We start from the raw sequence: 25,873 nt of genomic DNA, 5'->3' as shown, positions 1-25,873 counted from the left end.
TTTAAACAAATTATAATATATTAAAATTATTAGTTAGCTAGGCAACTTTTATAAAACTAATTTTTAACGCATGCTACGCAACACTTGCATTCACTTAAGTTTGTGTTATTTTTCTTAGTCTTTAAAAACGTTGTCAGTCATTTTTTTAATAGGTGAGTACAATAACGGTTTCAATATGACGTTTGTTTTTCTAAATCGTTCTCCTCTTTAATATCTCAAATTTACTTTGCTGTGCAATTAAGTTAAACTTATATTTTCTTATCATAATTATTATTTAGTTAGGTGAAATCTATTTTGGCATTACCATTTTCTTTTTATCAAGTAGGAAATGCCTTCAACATTTACGATAAGATAAAATCAATAAAAAGGCAAATAAATCTATGAGCCAAAAGAATTTTGCGAGTCAGTCTAAGACTAAGTAGTATTCCGTACAGTTATTTCTCAAAGTACTAACTTGTTAAGATGCAGAACGCACTCATTGCATTCGCTGTCCTGTTTTTGGCACAGTTTTCTTATGCCGCATTTCCGTATAAAGTAAGTAGCGTACTTTTTTATTCTAAAGTTGCCTCCATCTATCTATCGTCCGTCGGCAAATTCAAACTAATATCACATTAAGTCCAAACAATTAAAGATATTTTTTTACCACTAAAAATTAGATGTTTTAACCAAATAATGCTTCAAATATAATGTGCAGAATAATTTTGAATTCGGTTCCGCTAATTAACTTGTCCTCAAAAATAGTTAAAACATTTAATTTCTCTTGGTTAATAATTTTAACTGCACTAATATGCAATTGTTTACTTTAAGTTCCAAAATGACCAATTTACAATGGGTAATGCGATTGTTAAAATAGTGGCAAGTGTTTATCTCTAAAAGGGCCTGACAAATTTTTCGTTTAGTCTATTTTTCAACTACAGTCTATGGCATGTGGTTGTCTTTGTAAAGACGAATTACATGTTATAATTATTTTCTGGCGGATATTCCCAAGATAAAGTTGGTTTCATGTAATCGAATGAACTATCTTACAATAAAGTCGTCCCAGGAACGCAACTCAGTAATATTGGCAATATCATTTTAAAGTCGTCTACTTTAAAATGTATAATGTATGACTGAATTGTCAAGATAAATGAATCATTAAAAAATTGAATTATTAGAAGAATTTTTCACCAAGTAACAAAAAAAAATATAAATGAGTCAGATAAAATTATTAGAAGAATTTTTCGCTAAGTCATAAAAAACAAAATTTGCTTATTTTATTAATGTTTTGTATATTGAGAATGATTTCCGAAGTGAAAATTGAAACGTCAATAAACTTATTTTAACCTTCAATTGTGGTTTATTCCCATTAAAATAGTAATTAGAAAGAAACATTTTGTTTGGTCCAAATTTATTTTAGTATCGTCTATTTTGATGACTTTAACATTTTGTAGACAAAATAATATTTTTAATACAAGGTGATTCAAAAGACGTACTTACAAATTTCCTAACTTGTTAAATCAACCACGTTATATGTTATGGAGTTATTACAAAAAACATTAACTAGTCTAAGTTTCGTTAATTACTTTCTAATACTAAATTTCACAGTTATTAATATATTTAGCATTAAATGTATATATTAATTGTTTGTATTATAATTTTCATTATTAGTGTATAACGAATCATGGAAATCTTAGATGGCAGTTCTCTATTCTTAAAAATGTTAGCCAGTTTATCTGTCTGAATTTACGCGAATTGAAAATTGTCAACTAAAATTTTTATGGCACGCTATACAATAGTAAAAAAAATCATAACACAAACTTTAAAGTAATTACTATTTAAATGGGAATAAGCCACAATTAAAGGTTAAAGTAAGTTTATTGGCGTTTCAATTTCCACTTCGGAAATCTTTATCAAAATACAAACATTAGTAAATTAAACAAATTTTGATTTTTACTTGGTGAAAAATTCTTCTAATAATTCAATTTTTATCTGACTCATTTATCTTAACAGTTTAGTCATACATTATACATTTTAAAGTAGACGACTTTAAAATGATATTGCCAATATTGTTGACTTGCGTTCCTAAGGCGACTCTACTTGTAAGATAGTTCATCCGATTACATGAAATCAACTTTAACTTAAGAATATTCGTCAGAAAAAATCATAGCATGTAATTCGTATCTAAAAAGACAACCACACGCCAAGATGCTGGTAAAATTCTCCTGTTAGTGATTCCATAGTAAATTATGACGAAAAAACCAGGAAAAAACCACATAATACTATCCCGACATGGTAAGTATTAGGTCGTAAATTTAGTTTATTACTTTAAATAAACACCAAATTCTGATTTTATATGTTTGTTATTTAAAAAACATAAATGATGTATCCTCGATATGTTACTGACTTTCTAATACTGGTATTTTCCTTTTAATACCTTCCTCTTTTAATATGGGTAACCAGATCCTACTACCTTCTGCTGAGGAATTTGCGACACATTTGGTCTTGCATAATTAGAGTCGCTTCTTTGATTTACAACATTTCTTTACAACCCACGAAAAGGAGGAATACAAAGTATTATGTAAACTTGAATTGGAAAAGTCTATTATAATTGAACAAAACATAAGCAAAGAGGAACTAAAAGCTATAAGAATCTTAAAACATGACAACTCTATAATCTTCCTACCATCAGACAAGGGGAATGCAACTGTGATAATGGATAAAATTCAAAATAAAAACAAAATTAGAGATCTAATAATAAACGGACCTTATACAAAATTAACAAACGATCCAACAAAGCCTTTGGAAAACAGAATATGTAGAACTTTATTCAAATTTAAAGATTGTTTAACAAGTTATCTTCTTCTTCTTCTCGTAGCACTACAACCCGGGGTGGGTTTTGGCTGACTGCCCAACTTGCTTCCATCTTGAACGGTCCTCCATAATAGTTGGGTCAGTGGGTAGCCCCATTGTTCTTACATCTGACCATATATTGTCTCTCCATCGCATTCGTAGACGTCCTAAGGGCCTTCTTCCTGTGGGGGCTTCCTCCCATATTAGCTTGGCAAGGCGGTTATTTAAGGGGTCTATGGACATGGTCAGCCCATCTAAGACGTTGGGATTTAATCTCTTGGACTATATCGCTCGCTCTATACATCTGCTTGACCTCAGCATTTGTTCTCATTCGGTATCGGTTGCTATTAATGTCGTGATAAGGCCCAAAGATTCTTCTGAGGATTTTCTTTCAGTTTCTCTGGTCAGAGTCCATGTCTCACACCCATACATGAGCACCGGTCTAATCGCCGTTTTATATATTCTAATTTTTTATGTTCGTGTTAGGCTTTTAGATTTAATAGTATTGTGTAGGCTGTACATACATATGTCATTAACAAGTTATCAAAAAGATTAATTACACATCGTTACATTAAGAGCCCTCATTTTTATGGAGTACCGAAAGTTCATAAAACGAATATACCACTTAGACCCATTTGTAGTACCATGAATTCTCCTTGTAGTGAACTATCATAATTTTTATTAAATATTGTACAATCATTTGCAAATAAAAATGACAAATTTATAAAAAATACACAACATTTTTTAAATAAATTATCAAATATTGAATTTAATTCAAATAATATTTTTATAAGTTTTGACATTAATAGTTTACCTACAAATGTACCATTAGATACGACGTTGAATATAATCAAGACAAAATTAGAGAGTTATGATACATTGGCAACTAGAACAAGACTAAACATATCATCTATAATGGAATTATTAACATTATGTACTGATAATACTTATTTTTAACTAAATAACAAATTCTATAAACAAAATTTTGGTCTAGCAATGGGCTCTAGTTTATCTCCATTATTAGCCGGTATATTTATGGAAGATTTTGAAACGAATATTATTTCTAAACATAATTTAAAATCCACAGTATGGTGGAGATATGTAGATGATGTATTCTCAATTTGGCCTCATGGATCAGAGTTGTTGGACATATTAATGAATGATATAAACGATAAAGAAGAGACAATAACATTTACCATGGAAAAGAAATATATTAACACACTAACTTTCCTGGATGTTTCCTCTAAGAACGATACTGGATATGAGACTCAGGTGTATAGAAAATAAACACACAGCAACAAATATCTAAATAAATTTAAAATTAAATCATAATATTAATATTAAAAATATTTTCGTTCTCGGAGGAAAAACATTTGTTAACATCTGTCTTATTAAAAAATGATTATCCTTTATCGTTTATAAATAAGGAATTTTCAACAATCGACCGAATAGAACAAAAAAACTTGGAACGAGATCCTACAGCATACACAAGGAATAATAAGAGAAAAATAAAAATACCATGCATAAAACGATTATCAGTAGACTTAGGCAAATATGCAAATTGCATATTTTGCATATAATGCATAAAAAATGCAAAAATGTCCAATTTTGCATATTTTTATAAAAGTGGGCATAAAGTGCATATAATTTGAAAATTTGGTGTTAACTATATATTTTTATATTCAAACTTACAGATAGCATGAAAATGCAAATATTTAATTTTGTTTTATAATCACTTGGTATTCAAATTCTTGATATAGTAACTAATAAAAGACAGCGGCTTATAGTTTTGTCACGTTTTGTCACGTTTTGTCCTGGAATTAAGGGTTTGTGTTTGCCAGTTTATGTCTCTAGGTAAAAATTTTTATTTTCACAGTCTGTTTCACTTGGTTTCACTTTTGTTGTAAAATTGGAGGCGTATACAATGTGTATTTTTAATTGTGAATAATTATTGAGCTTTGAAAATGCCGAAAATAAGCAATGTTTCAACTTGGATAAAACCTTACAAAGAGCTATCTATGGATATGGATAAAGTTTATTGCTCATGTTGTGGCAAAACTGTAAGTACATACGTATTATTTTTTATTTTATTTTAAAAATTTACACGGTGGTACAAACAAAGATTTTAAAATTGGAGATTATGTTTAAGAAAAGTACCGACACAACGCTAGTTCGCAATAAATCGATGTATTTTTTCTTTTTTCAAGCATTTTTTAAACTCCTTGCGATAAAAAATAGGATACCTATTTAAAATTCAAATCATTCAATAGTCTACTGAAAGGTCGCTAACATTTTTTTTTTCTAACAATAGCATAGTTTGCTTTAATTTTGCTAAAAAAAACATATTGTACCGTTTTTAAATAAAATGAGCGGTTCGAATTTATATAAATATATTTATTTATAAGTTTACAGTTCGGTAATATCCTAACAACTAAAACTAACTCATAACATCGTTACATATATATACCAAAAGTATTATTCTAGAATAATCCAAAGTAGTCCCACCTCTAATTCGCCTACGTGACCGGTTGTTCTCTCTCGCACTCGATACATCGCGAAAGTTCTCGAAGCGTTTTCGAGATGCAACCGTTACATGGGCCATGCCGAAAGCATGTTCGTAACAATATATATTGGACTTAATTAGGTGCTTTTAATTTATGCTCACAGTATTTTTTCTTTAAATGTAAACAGAAAAGACCAAGAGCCTCTTGTAAATATTTGGTGGTTCTTCTTTCTTGTACATACATTTCTTGACATTTTCCAGATTACTACACTGATTTTTATTTGATTTCATTTAAATATTTTAATTGTTATGCAAAAACGGTTCATTTTTAGTTTATTTCTACAATCTTAGATTTTAAAAATGGGTACAACTATAGAATATTTATATTCTTTTTTAGATTTTATTTGAAAAAAAATTTCAAATAGATCAGCATGTCAGAACCGCGAAACATTTAACTAAAAAAGTAAAAAACACATCCGGTGAAAAATATCAACCTTCAGTGTCCAAGTGCTTTCAGTCAAGTTCCAAAAAACAAACCAAACAAGAAATTTTTAACAAAGACTTGTGTCGTGTATTAGTTTCTTCTAATATACCGCTTTTAAAATTATCTAATGAAAACTTTAGTTCTTTTTTAAAAAATTATTGCAAACAAAACATTCCCAGTGAACGAACTCTAAAGAGAAATAATGTAAAGTTGTTATACTCCTCAGTTATCCACAACATAAAAGCCGAAATAGGTAATAATTACTTTTACATATGTGTGGACGAGACCACTGACTCGTCAGGAAGATACATTGTGCACTTTTTGATTAGTGTACTTAGCGATGAAACCTTTCCAAAATCGTATTTAATTTCCTGTAAGCAAGTGGAAAAAACCAACGCTTTAACAATATCACGGTTTCTACAAGAAGCATTAGCAAACTTTTTTCTTCCTGCTGCTGTGCCTAATGATAAATTATTCCTTATTTTATCTGATGCCGCACTATATGTGGTGAAAACAGGACAAAATTTAAAAATATTTTATCCAAACTTAAAACATGTCACTTGTTTAGCGCATGGAATAAACAGAGTTGCGGAGGAAGTAAGAAAATAATTTCCACTAGTTAACAGTTTAATAGTGAGCGTCAAAAAGGTATTCCTGAAATCACCTGTAAGAATACAATGTTACAGAGATATGCTTCCTGCTGTTCCACTGCCACCGCAACCCATTTTAACACGTTGGGGAATATGGTTGGAAGCAAGCTAATTTCTATGCTGATCATTTTGTTGATTAAAAAAAAGTAATTAACCATTTTACGGATGATAGTTGCCAATCTTTATTGGAAGCTAAGCAAGCCTTTCAAAATAACATCCTCTAACAGCAACTGTCATTCATAAAATCAAATTATAGTTTTGTCTAGAAAACTATAACTCAATTAGAATCCTCAAAATTATCATTGTTAGAGAGTAGTTTTAATAAAAGAATTTGAGTCTTTGTGTCAAAACGTTAAAGGTACTATAGGAAAGGAAATTTTTCAAAAATTTAAAGTAACCATGGAAAAACATAGTGGTTACCAGGTTCTTTCTGAAGTAGTTCAAGTACTAGCTTGGACATTTTCCGAACCACTTAATTTAGAACCATCTATTAGAGTAAATTTGAAAAATGCCCCAGTTACATCAGTTGATGTCGAAAGAAGTTTTTCTATTTACAAATATATGTATTCAGATAGAAGCTATAAGTTTTTATTAGAAAATTTTGAACATCATTTAATAATCTATTGTTACCACAATTCAAAATAATATTTATATATTAAAATAATTGTATATGTTATGTATTTATAATATTTAAGTATTTTGTAAATAAAAAAAATATTGTAAATATTTTTTATTACATGCATATTTTCTAGATAAATATGCATATTTTGCATAAAACACTGCATATTTTTGCATAAAATACTGCATATTTATGCGCATATTTCATACTTTTTTATTTGCATATTTGCCTAAGTCTAATTATCAGAAAAACTTAAAATGATAGGAAATAAATTCGACATTTCAACAACATTCAAAACAACAAACACATTGAGATCTATTTTGTCTAAAACCAAACCTAACATTGAACAAGAAAGGACAAAAATTTGTAAAATGGAGATTTAAAAAAAGATTTATAAAATACCTTGTGAATGCGATCAGTTTTATTTAGGCAAAACATCAAGGTCATTAAATGTTAGAATAAGTGAACATCAATCTTATATTAAAAATAGAGAATTTGATAGATTTCAAATATGTAAATACGCATGGGAAAATAACCATAGTGTTCAGTGGAATGCTTCAACAATAGTCCTAAAAGAAACAAATCGTAAAAAGAGAAAATCAAAGAAGCGGCTCTAATTATACTAAATGAAACCAATTGCGTCGCAAATTCCTCAGCAAAATGCAGTAGGATCTGGTTACCCATATTAAAAAATGAAATAAATAAAAAGAAAATACCACTATTAGTAAGTCAATAACATCAGGAGCATTTTTACTGTTATCATTGCATCTGGTTGTATTTTTAAACACGAATCACATGCTATGATTTTTCTGTCGGGTATTCTCAAATTAAAGTTATTGTCATGTAATTCAATGATGTATTTTACAATAAACTCACTACGCAACTCAACAATATCTGTATCTGTAGAGTAGGGAGGGCGAGTTAAGTTTCACAGCACTTAGGCCACAATTGACCCATTGTGCATCCTCCCAGGGAGCTGTCACCCTTAGCTCATTGTCCATCCTGCCAATTCTAGGAAGGTGGACAAGTCACCAGGATACATCTCTCTTATGTGGGCAGGTGTGGGCCAGGACTCGCCGAACGCGTACTCTCGTATTAACGATAACTCTGGGCATTCACATAGGACATGCTCTACAGTTTCGTCTTCTCGTTCACACTTCCCACATAGAGGTGTGTCTGCTAGCCCCAGTGTCTGGAGGTTTTTGCTTAGTTGACAATGACCAGTTAAAAAACCAACTGCCAAACGTAGATTTTTCCTGGTCATTCCCAAGTACTTCTTTAGTGTTGACTCTTCAAGGTTACTTAGTGTTATTCTGGCAAGTTTACATCCCGTTTCTTCTTCCCATCTTTTTACGGTTTGCGTATGGAAGTGACATTTGACAATTTCCGCGATTGTTGTAGTTGACCAACCAAAAAGATCCCCAGGTCCTAAGAGTCTTAGGCCTGCCGCCTTCCTAGCTAATTGGTCAGCAATGCGGTTGCCTTTATTCCTATTGTGTCCTTTAACCCACCTCAGGATGATGGTATTACCATCCGAAGCTTGGGTTAGTGACTTGTGACACTCCATTACTAAACCTGATGTGACACGTGGTCTATTCAAGGTTAGTAGCGCTTGTCTGCTATCTGTGCAGATCATTATAGTTTTCCCTGCAACTCAACAATATTGGTAATATTATTTTAAAGTCGTATACTTTAAAATAGACTATATTTAAAATATACTATTCGCACCCTCAGTGCAAGACTGCAGTAAGTCAGAATACGTAAGTTTCGAGATAAAGACGATTTTGTTTCTTTTCGTGCTAATGTCGGTGAAATAAGACACAAGGTTTAAGAAAAATTAACATTTAATTATGATTTTGTATGCTTTTCAGCCTATGCTACATTAACCAAAAATAGAAATTTAAATAAATTAATATTAATGCAAAAAAATTAGGAATTTCAAAGTTACAACACTTTTGCACCGAGAAAATTGTTAATCACTACACATTTAGTATTACAAATTTAAAGTTACAACACTTTTGCACGGAAAAATTGTAAAAAGTGTAGACACATTTTCTGTTAGTTGTTGTCCTCTTCTCGTATATCATCTTCGGCCAAAATATTTTTATAAAAACTATGGTGAGCTTCTGGTATCATAGTCGAATGGCATAAGTATACCAAATCTTTCTTTTTGGTTTTTGAAAAATTTGAATTTTTCAATATTTTTATTTAAATTCAAAACAAAAGGACTATAATAAAAATATGCAAATCAGGCTACCTTGAATACAGTGATTAACAAAGGGAATGAAATTCACTACCTTAGTAAAAGTTGGGAATTACGGGGGGACCATATGATAAGAAAATCGCCCCGGAAGGTTACAAGAAGATTTAATACAATTTGGGATTAAGTTTTTATAAAACAAGTTTTCTGAGAATAGATATTTTTAATCTGTCAGTATTGTTAATGCACAAGTTTTAAGATAACTGTATTTCCTTTCACAAGAAAAAATACTTTTTGGCTGTAAATAATTAGTCTTAATTTATGTGTTTAAAATCCAATCTAATAAATAAATGGTCGAACGACATCGCACACATTTTATGAAAAATATAATGGCACACAAAGGACATAAAACTTACATGAATATATTGGTCTCGTAAATCTTTGTTTATTGTCTCGGCCGTTAATGGATTACGTAAACACGCTGTATATTAAAATTAAACACCACAGATATAGATATTAAAATAACAAATATCTTACTTTTTTCGTGCCTTTCATTGTTTGTCATCGAAACCATTGTAATGTTCCGTGCAAAACTGTTGTAACTCTGTTACATTAGAATTACAACAATTTTGCACAAAACTAATGTACAAAAACGCAAAATAGTTAAACTGTTGTTGTTGTAATATTTGGCCGGTTAAGCATTTGAAAGTTACTAAAGTTTTACAGGGGATAGATATGCATGTTTACAATCGAATTCCATGATTACTTCATTTTCATAAAATTTTGAGTTACTGCAGTCTTGCACTGAGGGTGCAGGAGGGAGGACATATTATGTCTGAATTGTCTATATGAATGAGTCAGATAAAATTAAATTATTACATGAATTTTTCATTAAGTAACAAAAAACAAGTTGTATGTTTTGTATTTGAGAACGATTTTCTCCACTTTGCGAAGTGGAACTCAAAATGACAAAAATAAACCTATTTTAAACTTAAATTGTGGCTTATTCCCAATAAAAATAGTAATTAAATTAGTATTTTGGTATAGGAAGTAGTTAACAACAAATAGTTAAACTTCTTTCTAATAACGTTATATAATTCAGGGTGGTCAATTTAAAAGAGTTGAGAAAGTTTTAAGTTTTCAAATGCACGTTTTGCAATTTTATTTACAAAATGTTAAACTTTTATTAATATTTAGATAGTAAAAAAATGTTACACACGTCACAAACAAAAAGGTTCTGAGAAAGATGAATAAAGAAATAAAAATTTTAAATATAATTAAAACAAGAAAATTGGAATATCTCGGACATATTACATGTGGAGAGAAATACACCTTGCTCCAACTGATTATGAAGGGAAAGATCCAAGGAAATAGAAGCATAGGGAGGCGTAGAATGTCATGGCTGTGCAACCTGAGAGAGTGGTACGGATGTATTGCTTGTCAAATTTAACGTGATACTTGGCCGATTTGAAATTAGGCTCCACCCACGATGCGCATTTGACCACAACACAATTCGTCCTTATTATTTCTTGGCCCTTCGAAGTGCGAGGTACTTGTATAGTCTGCGACAAAGTTTTTTTATTTTACTTATGTTTAAAGTTACTGTGTGTTGAAGAAATATCGTATTACAATAGATTTGACTTTATAAATAATTATTATTTATAAATAATTATTTATAAATATTATTTTATGCAGAGAGAAGCGATGCAAAATCCGCATGTTAAAGATTTTAAAAAAGATCAAGAGCGTACTTCCTTAGCAACGGGAGTAAGTATAGCCACTATAAAACGGATCTCTCGTGAAATAAAAATACAGAAGAAGGTGCTTCTACATAATTTTCGACGCCCAACAAAAGAATGAGATCTGCTCCAAAATCCAACTTGGGCGATTTTGACAAAGGTTTACTTCGGCGTATAATAATAAATTATTATGTCACGGAAAAACGAGTTCCTACATTACGACATATAACAAAAAAAATTAATGAAGACAATATTTATACAGGGTTGCATGAAACTTTGAGAAAAGTGATGAGAGATATGGGATTTCGATGGAAGAAAGCGAAGAATAACAGGAAAATAGTAATGGAAAAACCCGATATACAAGTGCTCCGGAGGAAGTTTCTCAGAAATATTAAACAATATAGGGAAGAAAATCGGCCCATAATTTACATGGATGAAAATTAGATTCATTCCTGTCATACCCATGACAGATACTGGGGAGACAATACCACCGAGGGTTTGCACAAGCCAGTATCCAAAGGGCAAAGGCTAATTATTGTTCACGCCGGCGGCCAAATGGGGTTCATAAAAAACGCATGTTTGACATTTAAATCTGGTACGAAGTCTGGAGATTATCATGGCGAAATGAACTATAATAATTAAAAAAAAAAATGAATTCATGAAAAACTTATTCCTAATATACCAGCCCGCAGTGTATTGGTTATAAACAATGCATCATACCACAATGTCCAAGTGCAAAAATGTCCCACTATGGGGTGTAGAAAAGACGAAATGAAGGAATGGTTAACACACATATCTCTGTAGGAGCTGGGTTGTATGCTTGTTTGTGTCTGTTTTTATTTAAAATAAAAATTAGTCTTAGACTATTTTCTTGTGGCATAATAATGTAATTTACTAAATTTACTATTTTTATTGGGAATAAGCCACAATTTTAGTTTAAAATAAGTTTATTTTGAAGTTTAGAGTTCCACTTTGGAAATCGTTAACTCAAAATACGAAATACCAATAAATTAAACAAATTTTGTTTTTGTTACTTGGTAAAAAAATTCTTCTAATAATTTTATTTTATCTGACTTATTCATATTGACAACTCAGTCACTATTTGAGATATATTTTATACGATATATTTCTACAAAATCTCCTTACGAAAATAAAATATTCGGGAAAGTTAATAAAGTTATACAGTTTAGTACCTAAATACCGGATGTTGACAGCCATCCCAACGGGGCTGGTATTATTCTATTGTAAAGAAATAAACAACAGATTAAAATATTTATGACTTACTAAAATTTAGAACTACTGTTCTTTTATTCTTATACAGTTTACTGTAACGCAAATGTAAAGCTTTCATCTCTGCCAATATTCCTCTTATAAAATTACAGAACGAGACATTTATAGAAGTGTTCGAAAAAACTTCCGCTTCAACATGACTGAATGGTCAATATTAATGAGTCAAATAAGCAACAAAAACAAAATATTTTGTATTTTGAGAAAAGTTTCCGAAGGAAAAATTAAAAAGTCAAAATAACATACAATATAGACATATCATAAAAGTTCCATTAATAAATAAGGTCACTCTCTGTAAACTTGTAGTACGGAGTGTACCAACGAGGCGAAGAGACCGAGCGCATTATGTATCTCTTTTCCTCCGAATGCGTTCTCACTTAATTTTCTACGCAAGTGGACAAATTTGTCAAGTATCACCTTAAATTTGACAAGCTGTACATCAAATGAACTGTTCAGAGCAGCCATCTCAAAAGTCCGAATAGCTATAATGATTGCCGACCTCCGCCGCGGAGATGGCACTTGAAGAAGAAGAAGAAAAAAATTTTACCAAACAAAATATTCGCAATTTTATTACTTACAGGTATAAATAAAGATAAGATAAAGGGTGTCAAATCGTACAATATTTCATAATAAAATTGGTCATATCTAGTACATTATTCGGCATAAAGTAGCATAACCTGATATTGAAAGAATTTTCAAAAATTGTTTTTTATTAAAATTAGACATAGATATCTTAAAACCCTCCATCATAAATTTTAAGATTCAGATTATGTCAAGTTTCTTTATATAGTTTAATTGGAACTCTCAAAGAATCACCCTTTATATACATATTTTTCGTTGTCACAGTTAGCTGATACTATTTATTTGTAGAATTACGGTGAACCATTGAAGACCGACTTTCAAACTTGGCACGACAACTGTAAAATTTATATTCCCGGTGTAACCCAAGAAGAAATCAATAGAGTAAGACAAGGACACTTCGATACGAACAACCAAGCTATTAAGGTAAGTAAACTAGTTGGTAAATATAAGATTTTATTAGTTTTAGATTTAGTTCAGCACAAAATATTGTCAAATATTGTGCAAATGATTTACAAAAGGTCTATCCCCTAGTTTAAACATTATTTTAAATCATTTATCAAAACTATTATCTGCTATGTTTTGGTTTCATTCACGTTTACATCACGTACCGTATTAAGGTCGCGGCATATTATCGTGCACGTATAGTTTCCGGCACGTAGCGTTTTCACTCCAGCAATTGGGCTGCGCGTTCACATTTTCATACATAGAACGTTTCAGTTTGGTTCGGTGAAGATATGATCTCGCTTTTCTCGACAAAAATTATGTGCAATTGCTCTTCTACTTAACGATGAAGAATGAAAAACTGTGTTAAAAAGAAGGTTTAAAGTACATCCAATGCTAAGAGAAAGGAAGAAGGAATGTGAATACTGGACTTTATACAGAGAATTAATTGATGGCGATGAAAAATATTATGGATATTGTAGAATGAATAGGATTCAGTTTAAATATGTTTTAAATTTAATTTCACCTTCAGTTAAAAAACAAAATACTACATTTAACGAAGCCATACATATCAAACCAAAAAGAATTTTTAAAAAGAAGAGGTATCACTTCCGTACAAAAGTCCTAATTGTTTATCACTTCCGTGATTAATTGTCACAAAGCAATAAAAACACATGCATAAATGACAACATAGCCTCGAAAATTATTTTTTTAAATACTCTGTAAATACTGTATCAAAATCAAACAAATACCTAAATAAACAACAAGGGGAAAACGATTATTAATATAGAACTAAAATTGTGAAAATTAAAATATTAAAAAAAAATAAAGAAATAAATAAAGAAAAAAAAATAAAAAAAAAAGAATAAATAAAAAAAATTAAAAAAATAAAAATTAAAAAAAAAAATAAAAAAAGAATAAATAAAAAAATAAAAAAAGGAATAAAAATAAAAAAAAAATATTAAAAAAAAACACACAAAGAGGGCCTAAATCTCCGAGGTGTTGAACCGGGTTTATGCCCTAGCGCTGTGTTAAATATATATTATTGTGATATTTAAAGTCTTGGTGCGCCAAGCAATAATTAGCTAATTAATTTTTTTGATTAATTAAAATTATTTAAATGATATGATTATGACTCTATCACAATTTTTAATTCTTTTATCTCAGGGTTAAATTCGTGCTTCAATATCTATGCTATTACATGTGAAAGGTAAGGTCCAGAGAATACCGGAATAATAAAAAACACATATGATCTAACACTATATATTGAAATAAAAATAATGAAATAATTCACACTCAAAAGTTTTCAATAAACAAATCTCATATAAGGATTCTCAAAATTTTGTTCTCCGTACGTGAACAATCAAAATTAATGGTACAAACAATATTAATTGAAAACTCAAAATCCCAAACTATTCTAACTCTCCTAATCAAAATATTTATATCTTTTCTAAATTACGTGTAAAAATTGTGTTATCAATAAAAGAAAAAAACTGCAGAAAACAAAAATATCTCTCTCTGATGATGAGTGGTCCAAATCCTTGTTCCTTGTAGACTGTATTATCTCCTCTCAACCGCTCCCTATGTAATCAGCAATCTTACAACAGATTGTTGCAAGTATATCGTCCTTAATGATCTCCTTCAAAAGCAACAATCATTCAAATTATGATAGCCTTTCTCCTCTCGATAAACTGAATCTCTCGTTGGCCCGAGTGAAAAATGACTCTTGGAATATCTTCTCTTTACGATAAACTGAATCTCTCGTTGGCCTGAACAGTGACTCTTGGAATATAAGTAGGAAAATATGACTTACAATATTTTGCTGCTTCAGCTTCTGTCAGATACACTAACTCCACAAAAACTCACTAACATTCAACACTACTGCTTGCTACTTCTTGGGAACCACCAGAGAACAATCACTGTTCGTCTTACAGACTTGGAAAACCAACTGATTCTCCTTTTCTCTCTCCTCAATCTCGCTAAACTTTTTCCTACATACTTATCCCACCTTTTTCAATCTCCGCCAATCAAAACTCGTCACAATTCCCCCATTTTTTCATTTCGATAACAAACAAATTTTTACCTATAATTATAAAATTTCCTAAAACTTATTTACAAATAATATTTTCTATAATTCTTAAAAACTAACAAAAACCTCTTTCTAAAATCTCTTCTATTTGTCTCTAATCACTGCATTAATGTATTTTGGAAAACCCGTTTCAATTGTCTTTGGATTTCACTTAAAATTATGCGGGTCACTCAAGTATAACAAAGAAATAATTTATGTATAGCTTACATTTTGTTTAGTACAGGTAATCCAAGAATTTAATAACTTTCCTTCTTTGAAATGTTTGTTGTTTATTATCCTACTTATCTGAATTATTTTAATGTTTTTGAACTTTGAAATATTTTAATCAACCCAATATTTTTCTCGATTTTGCATATCATAACAATATATATATATATATATATATATATATATATATATATATATATATATATATATATATATATAATTTTATAGTTATTAGTAGTATTAGTATTTAGTATAGCATAAAAACAAAAAAACGCTCACCAAAATATATGTACCTGTATAATATATGTGTGAATTACTATTGTTAATCATAATAATCAAATAGGTTATAAATATTCATAAATATAGTATAATTCATAAGTATAAGAGATATAATTATAAGAGTAATTTTAGTTCGGCTAATGGACTAAGTCCACAGTCAAAAGAAACCAACAGCACACACACGCAAGGGGAAAACGACGGACATCTAATTCACATTATCCTTACCAACCGGTTACGACTCGTTACCTAGCCGTTGGCATCAGTAAAATATTGTTTTCGAATATACTGAACGGAAACGTTAAGTGTCTGAAACGCTATGTTCCGGACAGTGTGCGTTGTTCATATTTAAAACCATTTAAATTATATTTTTCGAAAACTAAACGCTATGTGCTGTAAATGCAACGTGCATGATAATAAGTCACGACCTTTAGTCTTTTTCTTTGGTGCTACATGCGACACCCTGGGTGTGCTAATCAATAATTAAACCTTTTTAACACTTTTAATTCATGTTGTTCTATCCAAACTATCTTCTACAAGTTTTGTACGAAGTTTACATTATGCGAGATGTAATCCTAATTAATTGTTTTTTTTTGGAAAAACTGCAAATAATTAAATACAAATTGGGGTTTTTTAATTATCACATTTTCAGACACTTTTGAAAATTTTTATAACTGGGATTGTAAAATAAAACAATTTAATATCTTATACGGTTTGTACTAGGTCCAAAGTTTGTACAAAATTAGACAAAATGAAATTTTTGATACTGAAAGTAAAAAAGTAAAAAGTGCACACGAAGAAATCACATAGGTTATGGAAACTTTGTCCATCGGTCGCTGAAATAACAGTCTTCTTTTGTTTCTCTGTATATTTGGGAATGTATTCTCCGTTCCCAAATTGTTGAAAGCAAGAAATGTGCCTCAAAGTCATAAAACGGTCGTAAAATTTGTATCATCATAGGCGTTCCTGAGGTGTTTATTCATTAAATAATAATATAATGTTTTAATACTGTTATATATAATATTAATAAAAAAAAAAAGAATTTAACCATTAACAATTTTGTAAATAAGAATACCTTAGCTCTTTGGATATTTCAATACTAATCTTCGCGTTTAATCACTTTACTAGAAAACCTGGAATTCATATCCGAAGGTACTATTCGTTGCATGATAATTAGGATGGATTTCCCCAGATTTTTAATAATATAAGGGGTCTAAAGATGCCGGCTTTGGCCACGTGCCTCGTCTGTTCAGTTTATATTCGAAACTTAACTTTAAAGGGTGAAGATATTACGAACGAAAACAATTTTTTTGTTTAGTACGTTTTACGGTTTAGCATGTAATTTACGGCTCATCGGTGTTTCCGAGTCTACGGCAGTAATTAGCATCTCGAATATTTCTTTTGCGAATTATATGCAGTGCGTGAGTGATTTTTTATTCCATATACCTACGAACATATACGTACCTTTCGCTCGTGCTCGTTTTGTTGGATTGTTTGTGATGGCTTCATCATCAACATCATCAAGTTTTACACCGGTACTGTTGCGTACAGTCAGTAAGTCTGTCTATTAACCAAGAGAGAAGACTATTGTCCTGAATGTTCACGATGCTCTGGTTTCTCAGAATCCCACAAACACTGTTCGCAACATAGTCGAAAGTTGTGCCAACATGACTGGCGTAGGGGAGTCAACTATATATAGGTTCCTATCAGAAAGAAAAAAACACGGTATATCTAACCCAAACACAAACGAACACTTAAAGAGAGGGAAAAAGCCTATTGAAATTAATGATTTTGCCAAAAATGGTATTTGAAGGAAAATTCATGTATTTTTTTTCTAACAAGAAATACCAAACCTAAAAAAAAATTTACAAGAAGTTAGGGACGACCCGGATTTGCCTCATATTGGACAAACTAAATTGTGGCAAGTTTTAAAAGAATTAAATTTCCGGTGGGAGAAATCAGACCGAAAATCACTTTTGATTGACCGGGAGGAGATAATATATTAGAGAAGAAATTATCTAAGATCCATACGAAAAGTCCGGACTGAAGGAAGGTCAATCATCTACCAGGATGAAACGTGGGTAAACTCAGATCATACTCTAAAAAAAATTTGCTCAGATAACAATATATTAAGCTCCAGGCAAACCTTTATGGAAGGTTGGTCTACTGGTATCTCCCCACCTTCTGGTAAAGGCAGTAGATTAATAATTTCACATTGGCAGTGAAAAAGGATTTGTTAAGCATGGTTTGTTGAAATTTCAGTCCAAAAGCACAAAAGACTATCACGAGGAGATCACAGCTGATGTTTTCGAAGAGTATTTTGAGCAGATGATTGAACACATACCACCAAATTCAATTATAGTATTCTATAATGCACTTTATCATTCACGACTAGTAGAAAGACTTCCAACAACTGCGTGGAAGAAACAGGATATTCTTGACTGGCTGCGGAATAAGTATCTGCCTTACGAAGATGGAATGGTAAAAGCAGAACTTTTTAAAAATTGCCCGGCAACACAAATCTAAGTTCAAGAAATACGTAGTTGACAAAATGGTGGAAAGGCGAAACATCACAGTCCTTAGACTTCCACCCTACCACTGCGAAATAAATCTAATTGAACTCATTTGGGTACAAAGGAAAAGTTATGTGGCCAGAAACAATACGTCATATAAAATACAAGCTGTACGTGAATTGTTATGAGTCTTTACAACATATTACAGAACAAAACTGGAAAGATGCAGTAAAACATGTAATTGAAGAAGAACAAAAAAATGTGGGATCTTGATAACATAATTGATGCGACCGTAAAGACACAACCGCTAATTATTAACCCTCAAGACGACTCGGATTCCGAAGTTGATCCTATTTATTTTGAATTTGAATAGTTTTCTAATCGTAATTATATAAGGTAAGTAATAGTAGTTGTAATCGTAAGGCAGTAAAGGGGAAAGGCGCAAAATGTCGCTTGCCAAAATGTTCAATGTGTTTTAAATGCATCCATTTTTTTTTTAAATCCTGAGAAAAATAAAAAGCATTTTTGAAAAATTTAAAGGCAGAATGAAATATTTATTAGAATAAATAAAAAGATTTTTTTTGCATGCAATATTTTCAATTAAAAATTATACTATATTTTCTCTTTTATTTTCACCCCTGTTACATAACATATTAAAATAAACATTGTAGAAGTTTTCAGGGACTTTCTGCCCTCAGTAATAATGTAATCTTTTATTCTGCGTTTAAATTTTTCAAAAATATTTATTAGTCTTCTCCGGATTCGAAAATAATGGATACATTTAAAACACATTAAAAATTTTGCCACGCGACATTTGGCACCTTTCCCCTTAATTAAATAAATGTATCTTTTACAAATGGCAAGAAACTTTTTATTTTTGAATAAACTAAAGAAGTTTTATTAAAACAAAAATACAATTTACATAAGTACAATTTAGAAAATATATTTGTTTAGTTCAAATAAATGTTTCAATAATATACTCTACGACACTGGTCGGTCATCTGTAACCATTCAAAATACCTTCGTAATCGGATTTTTATTTTATTTTTTTGACGAATTTTAAATTCGTCATTAAAAGAATGATTATGATCTAGAAGGTGAAGTGCGTATGTAGAATCTGTTTTTCTATTATTGAAAACCCTTTTATGTTCTGCTATTCGTTTATTAAAATTTCTACCAGTTTGACCGATGTAAGTTTTTGGGCAGTTGCCTCATTTAAGTTTGTATACTCCACTGTGTAAATGCTTTTATTTTTGCCTAAGTTATTGTTTGTTCTGAAAGTTGGTGTTATTCCTTTCTTTTTTATGTGTTTGGCTATTTTTGTTGATATTTTGCCTGTATATGTAATCGGCAAAGTTTTTGATTTAAGATTTTATTAATAATTATCATGTCCTGTGGTCAAAGTATGCTCGCGGCTTATTTGTCAAGCCAAATTTAGTTCTTTATTAGTATACTGATCTTTTCATGTCTATCCTTTACACTTATACTTTGAGCTGTTTTTAAAAACATTCGTTTTTGGAGGGGGATAATGTTTGAGAAAGTATTTAGTATTTATTTACACTAAATACTTTCTCAAACAATAATGTATTGAATTATTTTAAAATAATATAAATTGTTTAAAATATAAATAATACATAAATAATAAAATTAATCTATTTCAATTTTAAAATTATTATTTTAATTTTAAAAATACAGAAAACATAGAATGAAGCTTCGCGCTGCTCCACTGTATCATCTTTTTTTTTTCTATATGACACCAATCTACAGAACTGTCGTAACAATATATTTTGTATTGAACTTCGTTTAGTCCCAATATTTATATATTTAAACGTTTTATTTATTGAATGGCATAATCTAATTGGTATCATGAGATTGGTAAAGAATTTGAACATTCCATGTGCTTAATACAATTTTGGATTTCACTATTTTGAGCCGGGAGGTACCTCACACCCCTTGCTCGTTTAACGACTGCTTGATACTACAGCTCATTGTTACATTGTTTCTTATAATGCTGATTTCCTAGGGACATCCATAGAGATCTTTAATGTAGTGATCTTCCCTTGCCTTCAACATCCTTATGCGGTTGACCAAATTCTTGGTTTATCTACCGCTATTGCCGATTTCTCAACCTTAGGACAAAGGATGCCTCGTCACTTATCAACTCATCTGCAGGTAGTTATTGCAGGAAGTTATTGATCAGTAAGTGAAAGATATTTGGAAAACTTAGTTGGATACTTAAGAAACGCAAAATACCCCAATACTTGAGGAGCAAAGTGTTCAACCAATGAATCCTTCCTATCATGACATATGGATGTCAAACCTGGACCCTAACCAAGGCAAATATGAATAAACTAGCCACAACAGAAAGAACAATGGAAAGAGCAATGTTAGGTATACGAGTGTCAGATAAAAAGAGGAACGACTGGGTAAGATCCAAAACAAAAGTCGAGGACATAGCAACAAAAATTGCCAAACTTAAATGGAGCTGCGCGGGCCACATTGCTAGACAAAAAGACCAACGTTGGAATACTACAATACAACATTGGAGACCTTACGAAAGTAAACGACCAAGAGGAAGACCACAGATGAGGTGGGTTGATGACATTAAAAAAGTAGCCGGAACAAATTGGAAATATGTTGCTCAGGATAGAGACCGATAGAAGGAGTTGGGAGAGGCCTATGTCCAAACATGGACGACAGAAGGCTAAGAAGAAGAAGAAGTGAAAGATTGCTCATACCGGCAATCACTTGCGGAAATATTTGCTATATCTGGCTACACTCACTGCCATATCTGGTTTATCACGCAGATCAATACAGTTAACACTGTTAATAGTTAACTAATTTACTATTTAGTTGTTAATTAATGTGTAAAATTAACAGCCGGTTTCCAAAAGGCTGATCATTATCAAAATTAGGTAATCTACTGTTAACAGTCGATTAAATGCATTTTGAGTTGCAGAAACATCGATCAAACTTCAATCACATAACACACATTAACTAATCTAACAAGCAAATAATCGATGATTAACAGCCTGTCAGAAGTATTTTGGGTTTCCGAAACACTAATTATCGTTTTATCTATGTCAAACTTCTGTCATACTAGCTTGTCAGGTAATCTGAGATTTTTGGACGATTAATCTTATAATCTTTGGTTATGTACCAATGGTTGTAAGTAAATAAAATAAAATCTTTGGTTACGTTGTAAGATACATAAACCTAAGGTGTTTTATAAAAAGCTGTTGTTTAGAAAGAACCCAAAAATATTGTTACAAAGGTTCATTTTAAGAATTAAAGATGATAAATGACAAATTGGTAAACATTAACGAACGACATAAAATTATTAGTTAGTTAGGTTATGTTTGTTTGTTGATTTTCAGAATGCAGATTACACATAAACAGGAATGATGGTAAAGTGAAACAGCAACATTACTTTCTTAATTTAGAGCAAGATAAAGAACAATTCCTATAGAAATAATAAACGATTACAATTGATTCTACTGTTTCTATGTAAAATTGTATGTCAAATAATCTATAATCGGTGATCACGTAATTTTACCATAATTTTCGTTTCGGAAACCTGTCGCTTGTTAACAATTGATCAAATTTCATACTTGATTACATGATTGGAGATTTGAATATCGTTTCGGAAACCGGCCGTAAACCTTTAAATCTTAAACTTTAAATCAATTATATTTTAACAATCCATCCTAAATTTTTTATATATTTTTTTGTTTCAGAACTATGCTGCTTGTGTCTGGCTGGAATCTAAAGTGGTACGTAATAGAACATTTCATTATTTTTATACATTGTAACGAAAAAGCTTAGAAAAGTAGGTGGTAAAAAGCTGGTCGTTCTCAAAGACTTTAGAAAGAACTCGTTGCTCAATTCGGGTGCTTCATTGGGCCGGGTAAGGATATAATTGATTAAAAAATAACAGATCAAAGACAACGGTGCATTTTGGCAAAGGACAAAAAATGACAGAAAATGTGGGATGCCATTGGAAGTGTGAAGCGCCCTTGACACTATACGAAAGATAAGAAAAATACTTCTTTATGCCAAATATAGATTGATTGACAAAGAATAATTCCTACGGCAAAAAATACGGGTCTCATCACAAAACTGTATCATATATAATATGTAATATGTAAGTCGTACAACTACTTTTACAAATTTGGGCCAGACTAATTAAATTTTGAGAGGGGTTTTTTTAAAGACGCTCTGAGTTAGGGTTGTTTAACCCTTTAAGACCCGACTTTTTTATTTTCAAAAAAAAATCTTATGTGTTTTTATATTTCAAAAGTCTTCAATTAGTAAGATAAAATGAAAAAAACTTGTGTACGCTTTTTAAAAAAAAAAATTTTATTGTACATAAGTATGTACATATGGTCTTAAATATAAACTCAACACTAAAAATATATTTACTACAAAGTAATTATTATTACGTATTTATTGTTCATGAAAAGCTACAAAACAGTTTCTAGCCTTAATTAAACACAGATGTATTTTACATTTTGTACAGAACACATGACTACGTCCATTACAGTCTGTTTTTACACCTAGTAGCCTCCTTCTTAGAATCAAACTCCGGTATGTGACCAAAATTGTCCGTTTGTATTTCCAAAAATGGTCTCGTCTCTCCTCGTCTTTTAAATGTTGAAATAGAAGGCTTAGGAGATGAAGATGCTGGTCTTCCTCGTTTTCTACTTACTGAATTGACCATATTTATTAGGCTTTCGGCAACTCTGACTTTGAAGTCTAGAAATTTCATTCGATCCTTATTGGTTGTATTACATTTGTCGCAGTCCTTCCTGTATTCCAGCCAGCTGTTGGTGAGAGCGAAGTCTATCATGTGCATAATAACACGCAATGTCCACTTTCGCGATCTAATAAATATTCGATAATAATTAATCATCTGGTCCATTAGATCAACTCCGCCCATTAAATAATTATAATCTTTGACAATTTCAGGTCGGTTAACATCTACGTAACAAGAGGCTTTTTTGTCCTATCTTGTAACTATGTCTAAATTACCTGCACCAACATAATGGGAGGCTAATTTCACAGTCTTTGTATCTAACCATTTGACTAGCACCACATTTTTTTCTTTATTAACGACTTCATCTATGGAACCTCTCGGTAGTTTCAGCATTTCATTGTCTGGTAACACAGGAGGTTTGTAAAATCTATCTATTCGAATAGTCCCTCCAGTATATATTTTTTTGGCCAATAATATTTCAAGTAGTTCATAGGATGAGAAATAATTGTCATAATATAATTTGTGGCCTTCACTGGTGGAAATTCTTTCGGCTAGTTGAAGAACGATAGATGCCCCTAATCCATGTTTTGTTTTATTATCTGCATTCAGTTCTGTAGATTTACCCTGATAAAAAACAAAATCAAAAGCCTGACCACTTTTTCCGCACAAGACGAATAATTTTATTCCCCAAGGACAGGGCTTCCCCTTCACATATTGTTTTACGGAAAGTTTTCCTGTGTAAGGAATCATTTGCTCGTCAACACTAAGTACTTCCTCAAGTTCAACTTGTAAACATCTCTTTCTGACAGCGTCGATGATAGGACGAACCTTATAAAATTTATCTGTATCACCTGCTGGTCTTTCCAAATTGTTCACTAGATGTAAACATGTTCTAAGCTGGAAAAATCTGTCCCTAGACATGTTATCTAGGAACATTCTAATACCAAGGCTTCTTTCCCAGTACATCCTAATTTTGGGAAATTTGTTTAAATTTCCAATCATTATATGAAGTGCAAATAAAATTTTAATTTCTCTCTCATTAGTTGGTCTAAAATTTTTTCCGTCTGTAAGGTATATACATTTGTAAATGTTGCTATATTTTCAAACAAATCATTTGAAATATACTTCGAAAAATACTGAATTGGGTACAGTGGCTCTGTAAGACTTGTATTTGGGGAAGTAGGATGCCATGTAAATGTAGGAGTCTCTATCGATGCCTTAGTCCACTCTACGATTCTCTTTTTTGTTTTAATTTCTCTTTTTTTTTGGTTTTTTAGAACAATCCTTTTCTGAAAAACATACTTTACTTCCTAATTTTTTGTACCCGAGTAACCTGCAACTTCATCTGGTATATATTCGTCGTCTGAATCATAAGTTCTCCCTAACTCCTCATTATCATTTTCGCTGCCATCACCTTCTTCCAGTGTCTCAGTGTCACGTCTGGTCAAAGCATCAACCCCTGGTCTTATAATAGATTTATTCTCACAGTTATCCAGAATTCCATCCTCCTCGTCAAAACTCTCTCCTCCGGGAACTTCCAAATTGTCTATTTCTGATACGTTACCGTCCTCTATCAGGTCAATTAACTCTTGGAGATGTTTTGGGTTGTGGAAATCATATTTCTTTCTTTTGTAATCCATGTTATCTGCAATCAACAATACTAAGTTACAACCCAAGTTTAGACCATATGTACATACAGATACAGATGTAGATACAGATACAGATGTACAATCAGAAATATGCTTTCAGACCACTTGTACATGCTCATGTGCATCTAAAAAATGTTTGTTTATTTCAAAACTATCGTTTTTATGGCAATGTTTTGTACTTTATAAAAAACTACTTAACTTATAAATCACACTTAAAAAGTTGGATCGATTTCGTTTCACAAAAGATAACAGTTTCTCGTAAAATAAAACTAGCAGTATCGGTTACCAACTAAACAGCTGACACTTTACAAAAAAATCGCTGACAACTTTACCTGTTGACCACTAGATGGAAGCAGAAGTTAAAAATATGGATCGTAAATGTATATTTGAGTGACTGAATGCTATTTCGGTATAGATAAGCGAGTAGTTGGTATTTAACAAAACAATAAAAGCTATGTACATACACATGTACACAGGGTCTCAAAGGGTTAAGAAAGGAATATACAGTTATATTCACAATTCCAGTTGGTTTCGTAAGAAAATGAACAAATATATGACATATTGAAGTTTGATAATCATTTAAACTGTGTGTTTTTTATCGACTAGTATCACGTAAATTAAAATTACAGCATTACAAGGGAAACCACGGTAAACTTTTAAGTGAAGCTCATAACCGGTCTCAAGAGATTTCGACTGTAACATAGTCCACTATTATTTATGGGAGATTAAGTATTGTTGTTTTTCAGATTAATACTGATATGATTATGAACAAGGCAATGTTGGATCTCTATATGCCCAAGAACATTATGGAGGACGAATACATTGGTTATTTGTTGTGTGCTAAACAGTATAGACAAAAAAGTAAGTATAGACTTAGAATAGGAAAATTTAGTATAAATGCTCCAAGGATTTTATACATCTATCTACTACCTAGGGAGACGCTGGATGCTAGACTAGTAAACTTGGCAGGAACCCGTTAATATCAATGCCAATATCTAACTGTGTTTGTATATATACCATGCGGTCCATATGTATGGAATAAATTCATT

General features: G+C 31.1%; 2 protein-coding genes across 3 annotated transcripts in view; one reads left to right on the top strand and one right to left on the bottom strand.

Annotated features, from left to right (window-relative positions):
• The window catches only part of LOC140449818 (dynein axonemal heavy chain 1-like), a 1,063,244-nt gene that overhangs the window by 167,287 nt on the left and 870,084 nt on the right, over positions 1-25,873 (bottom strand). The gene's annotated exons all lie outside the window — the stretch shown is intronic.
• LOC140449823 (uncharacterized) overlaps positions 375-25,873 on the top strand; it is a 44,702-nt gene continuing 19,203 nt past the window's right edge. The window contains exons 1-4 of the mRNA XM_072543181.1: positions 375-534; positions 13,182-13,316; positions 22,157-22,192; positions 25,571-25,685. Coding sequence (XP_072399282.1) covers positions 463-534; positions 13,182-13,316; positions 22,157-22,192; positions 25,571-25,685 — 358 coding nt within the window. The 5' untranslated portion in view covers positions 375-462. The remainder of the gene's footprint in view (positions 535-13,181; positions 13,317-22,156; positions 22,193-25,570; positions 25,686-25,873) is intronic.

Source organism: Diabrotica undecimpunctata, chromosome 9, assembly GCF_040954645.1.
Source record: "Diabrotica undecimpunctata isolate CICGRU chromosome 9, icDiaUnde3, whole genome shotgun sequence".
In the NCBI taxonomy this organism is placed as follows: domain Eukaryota; kingdom Metazoa; phylum Arthropoda; class Insecta; order Coleoptera; family Chrysomelidae; genus Diabrotica; species Diabrotica undecimpunctata.
This window is presented reverse-complemented; position numbering and strand designations above follow the sequence as displayed.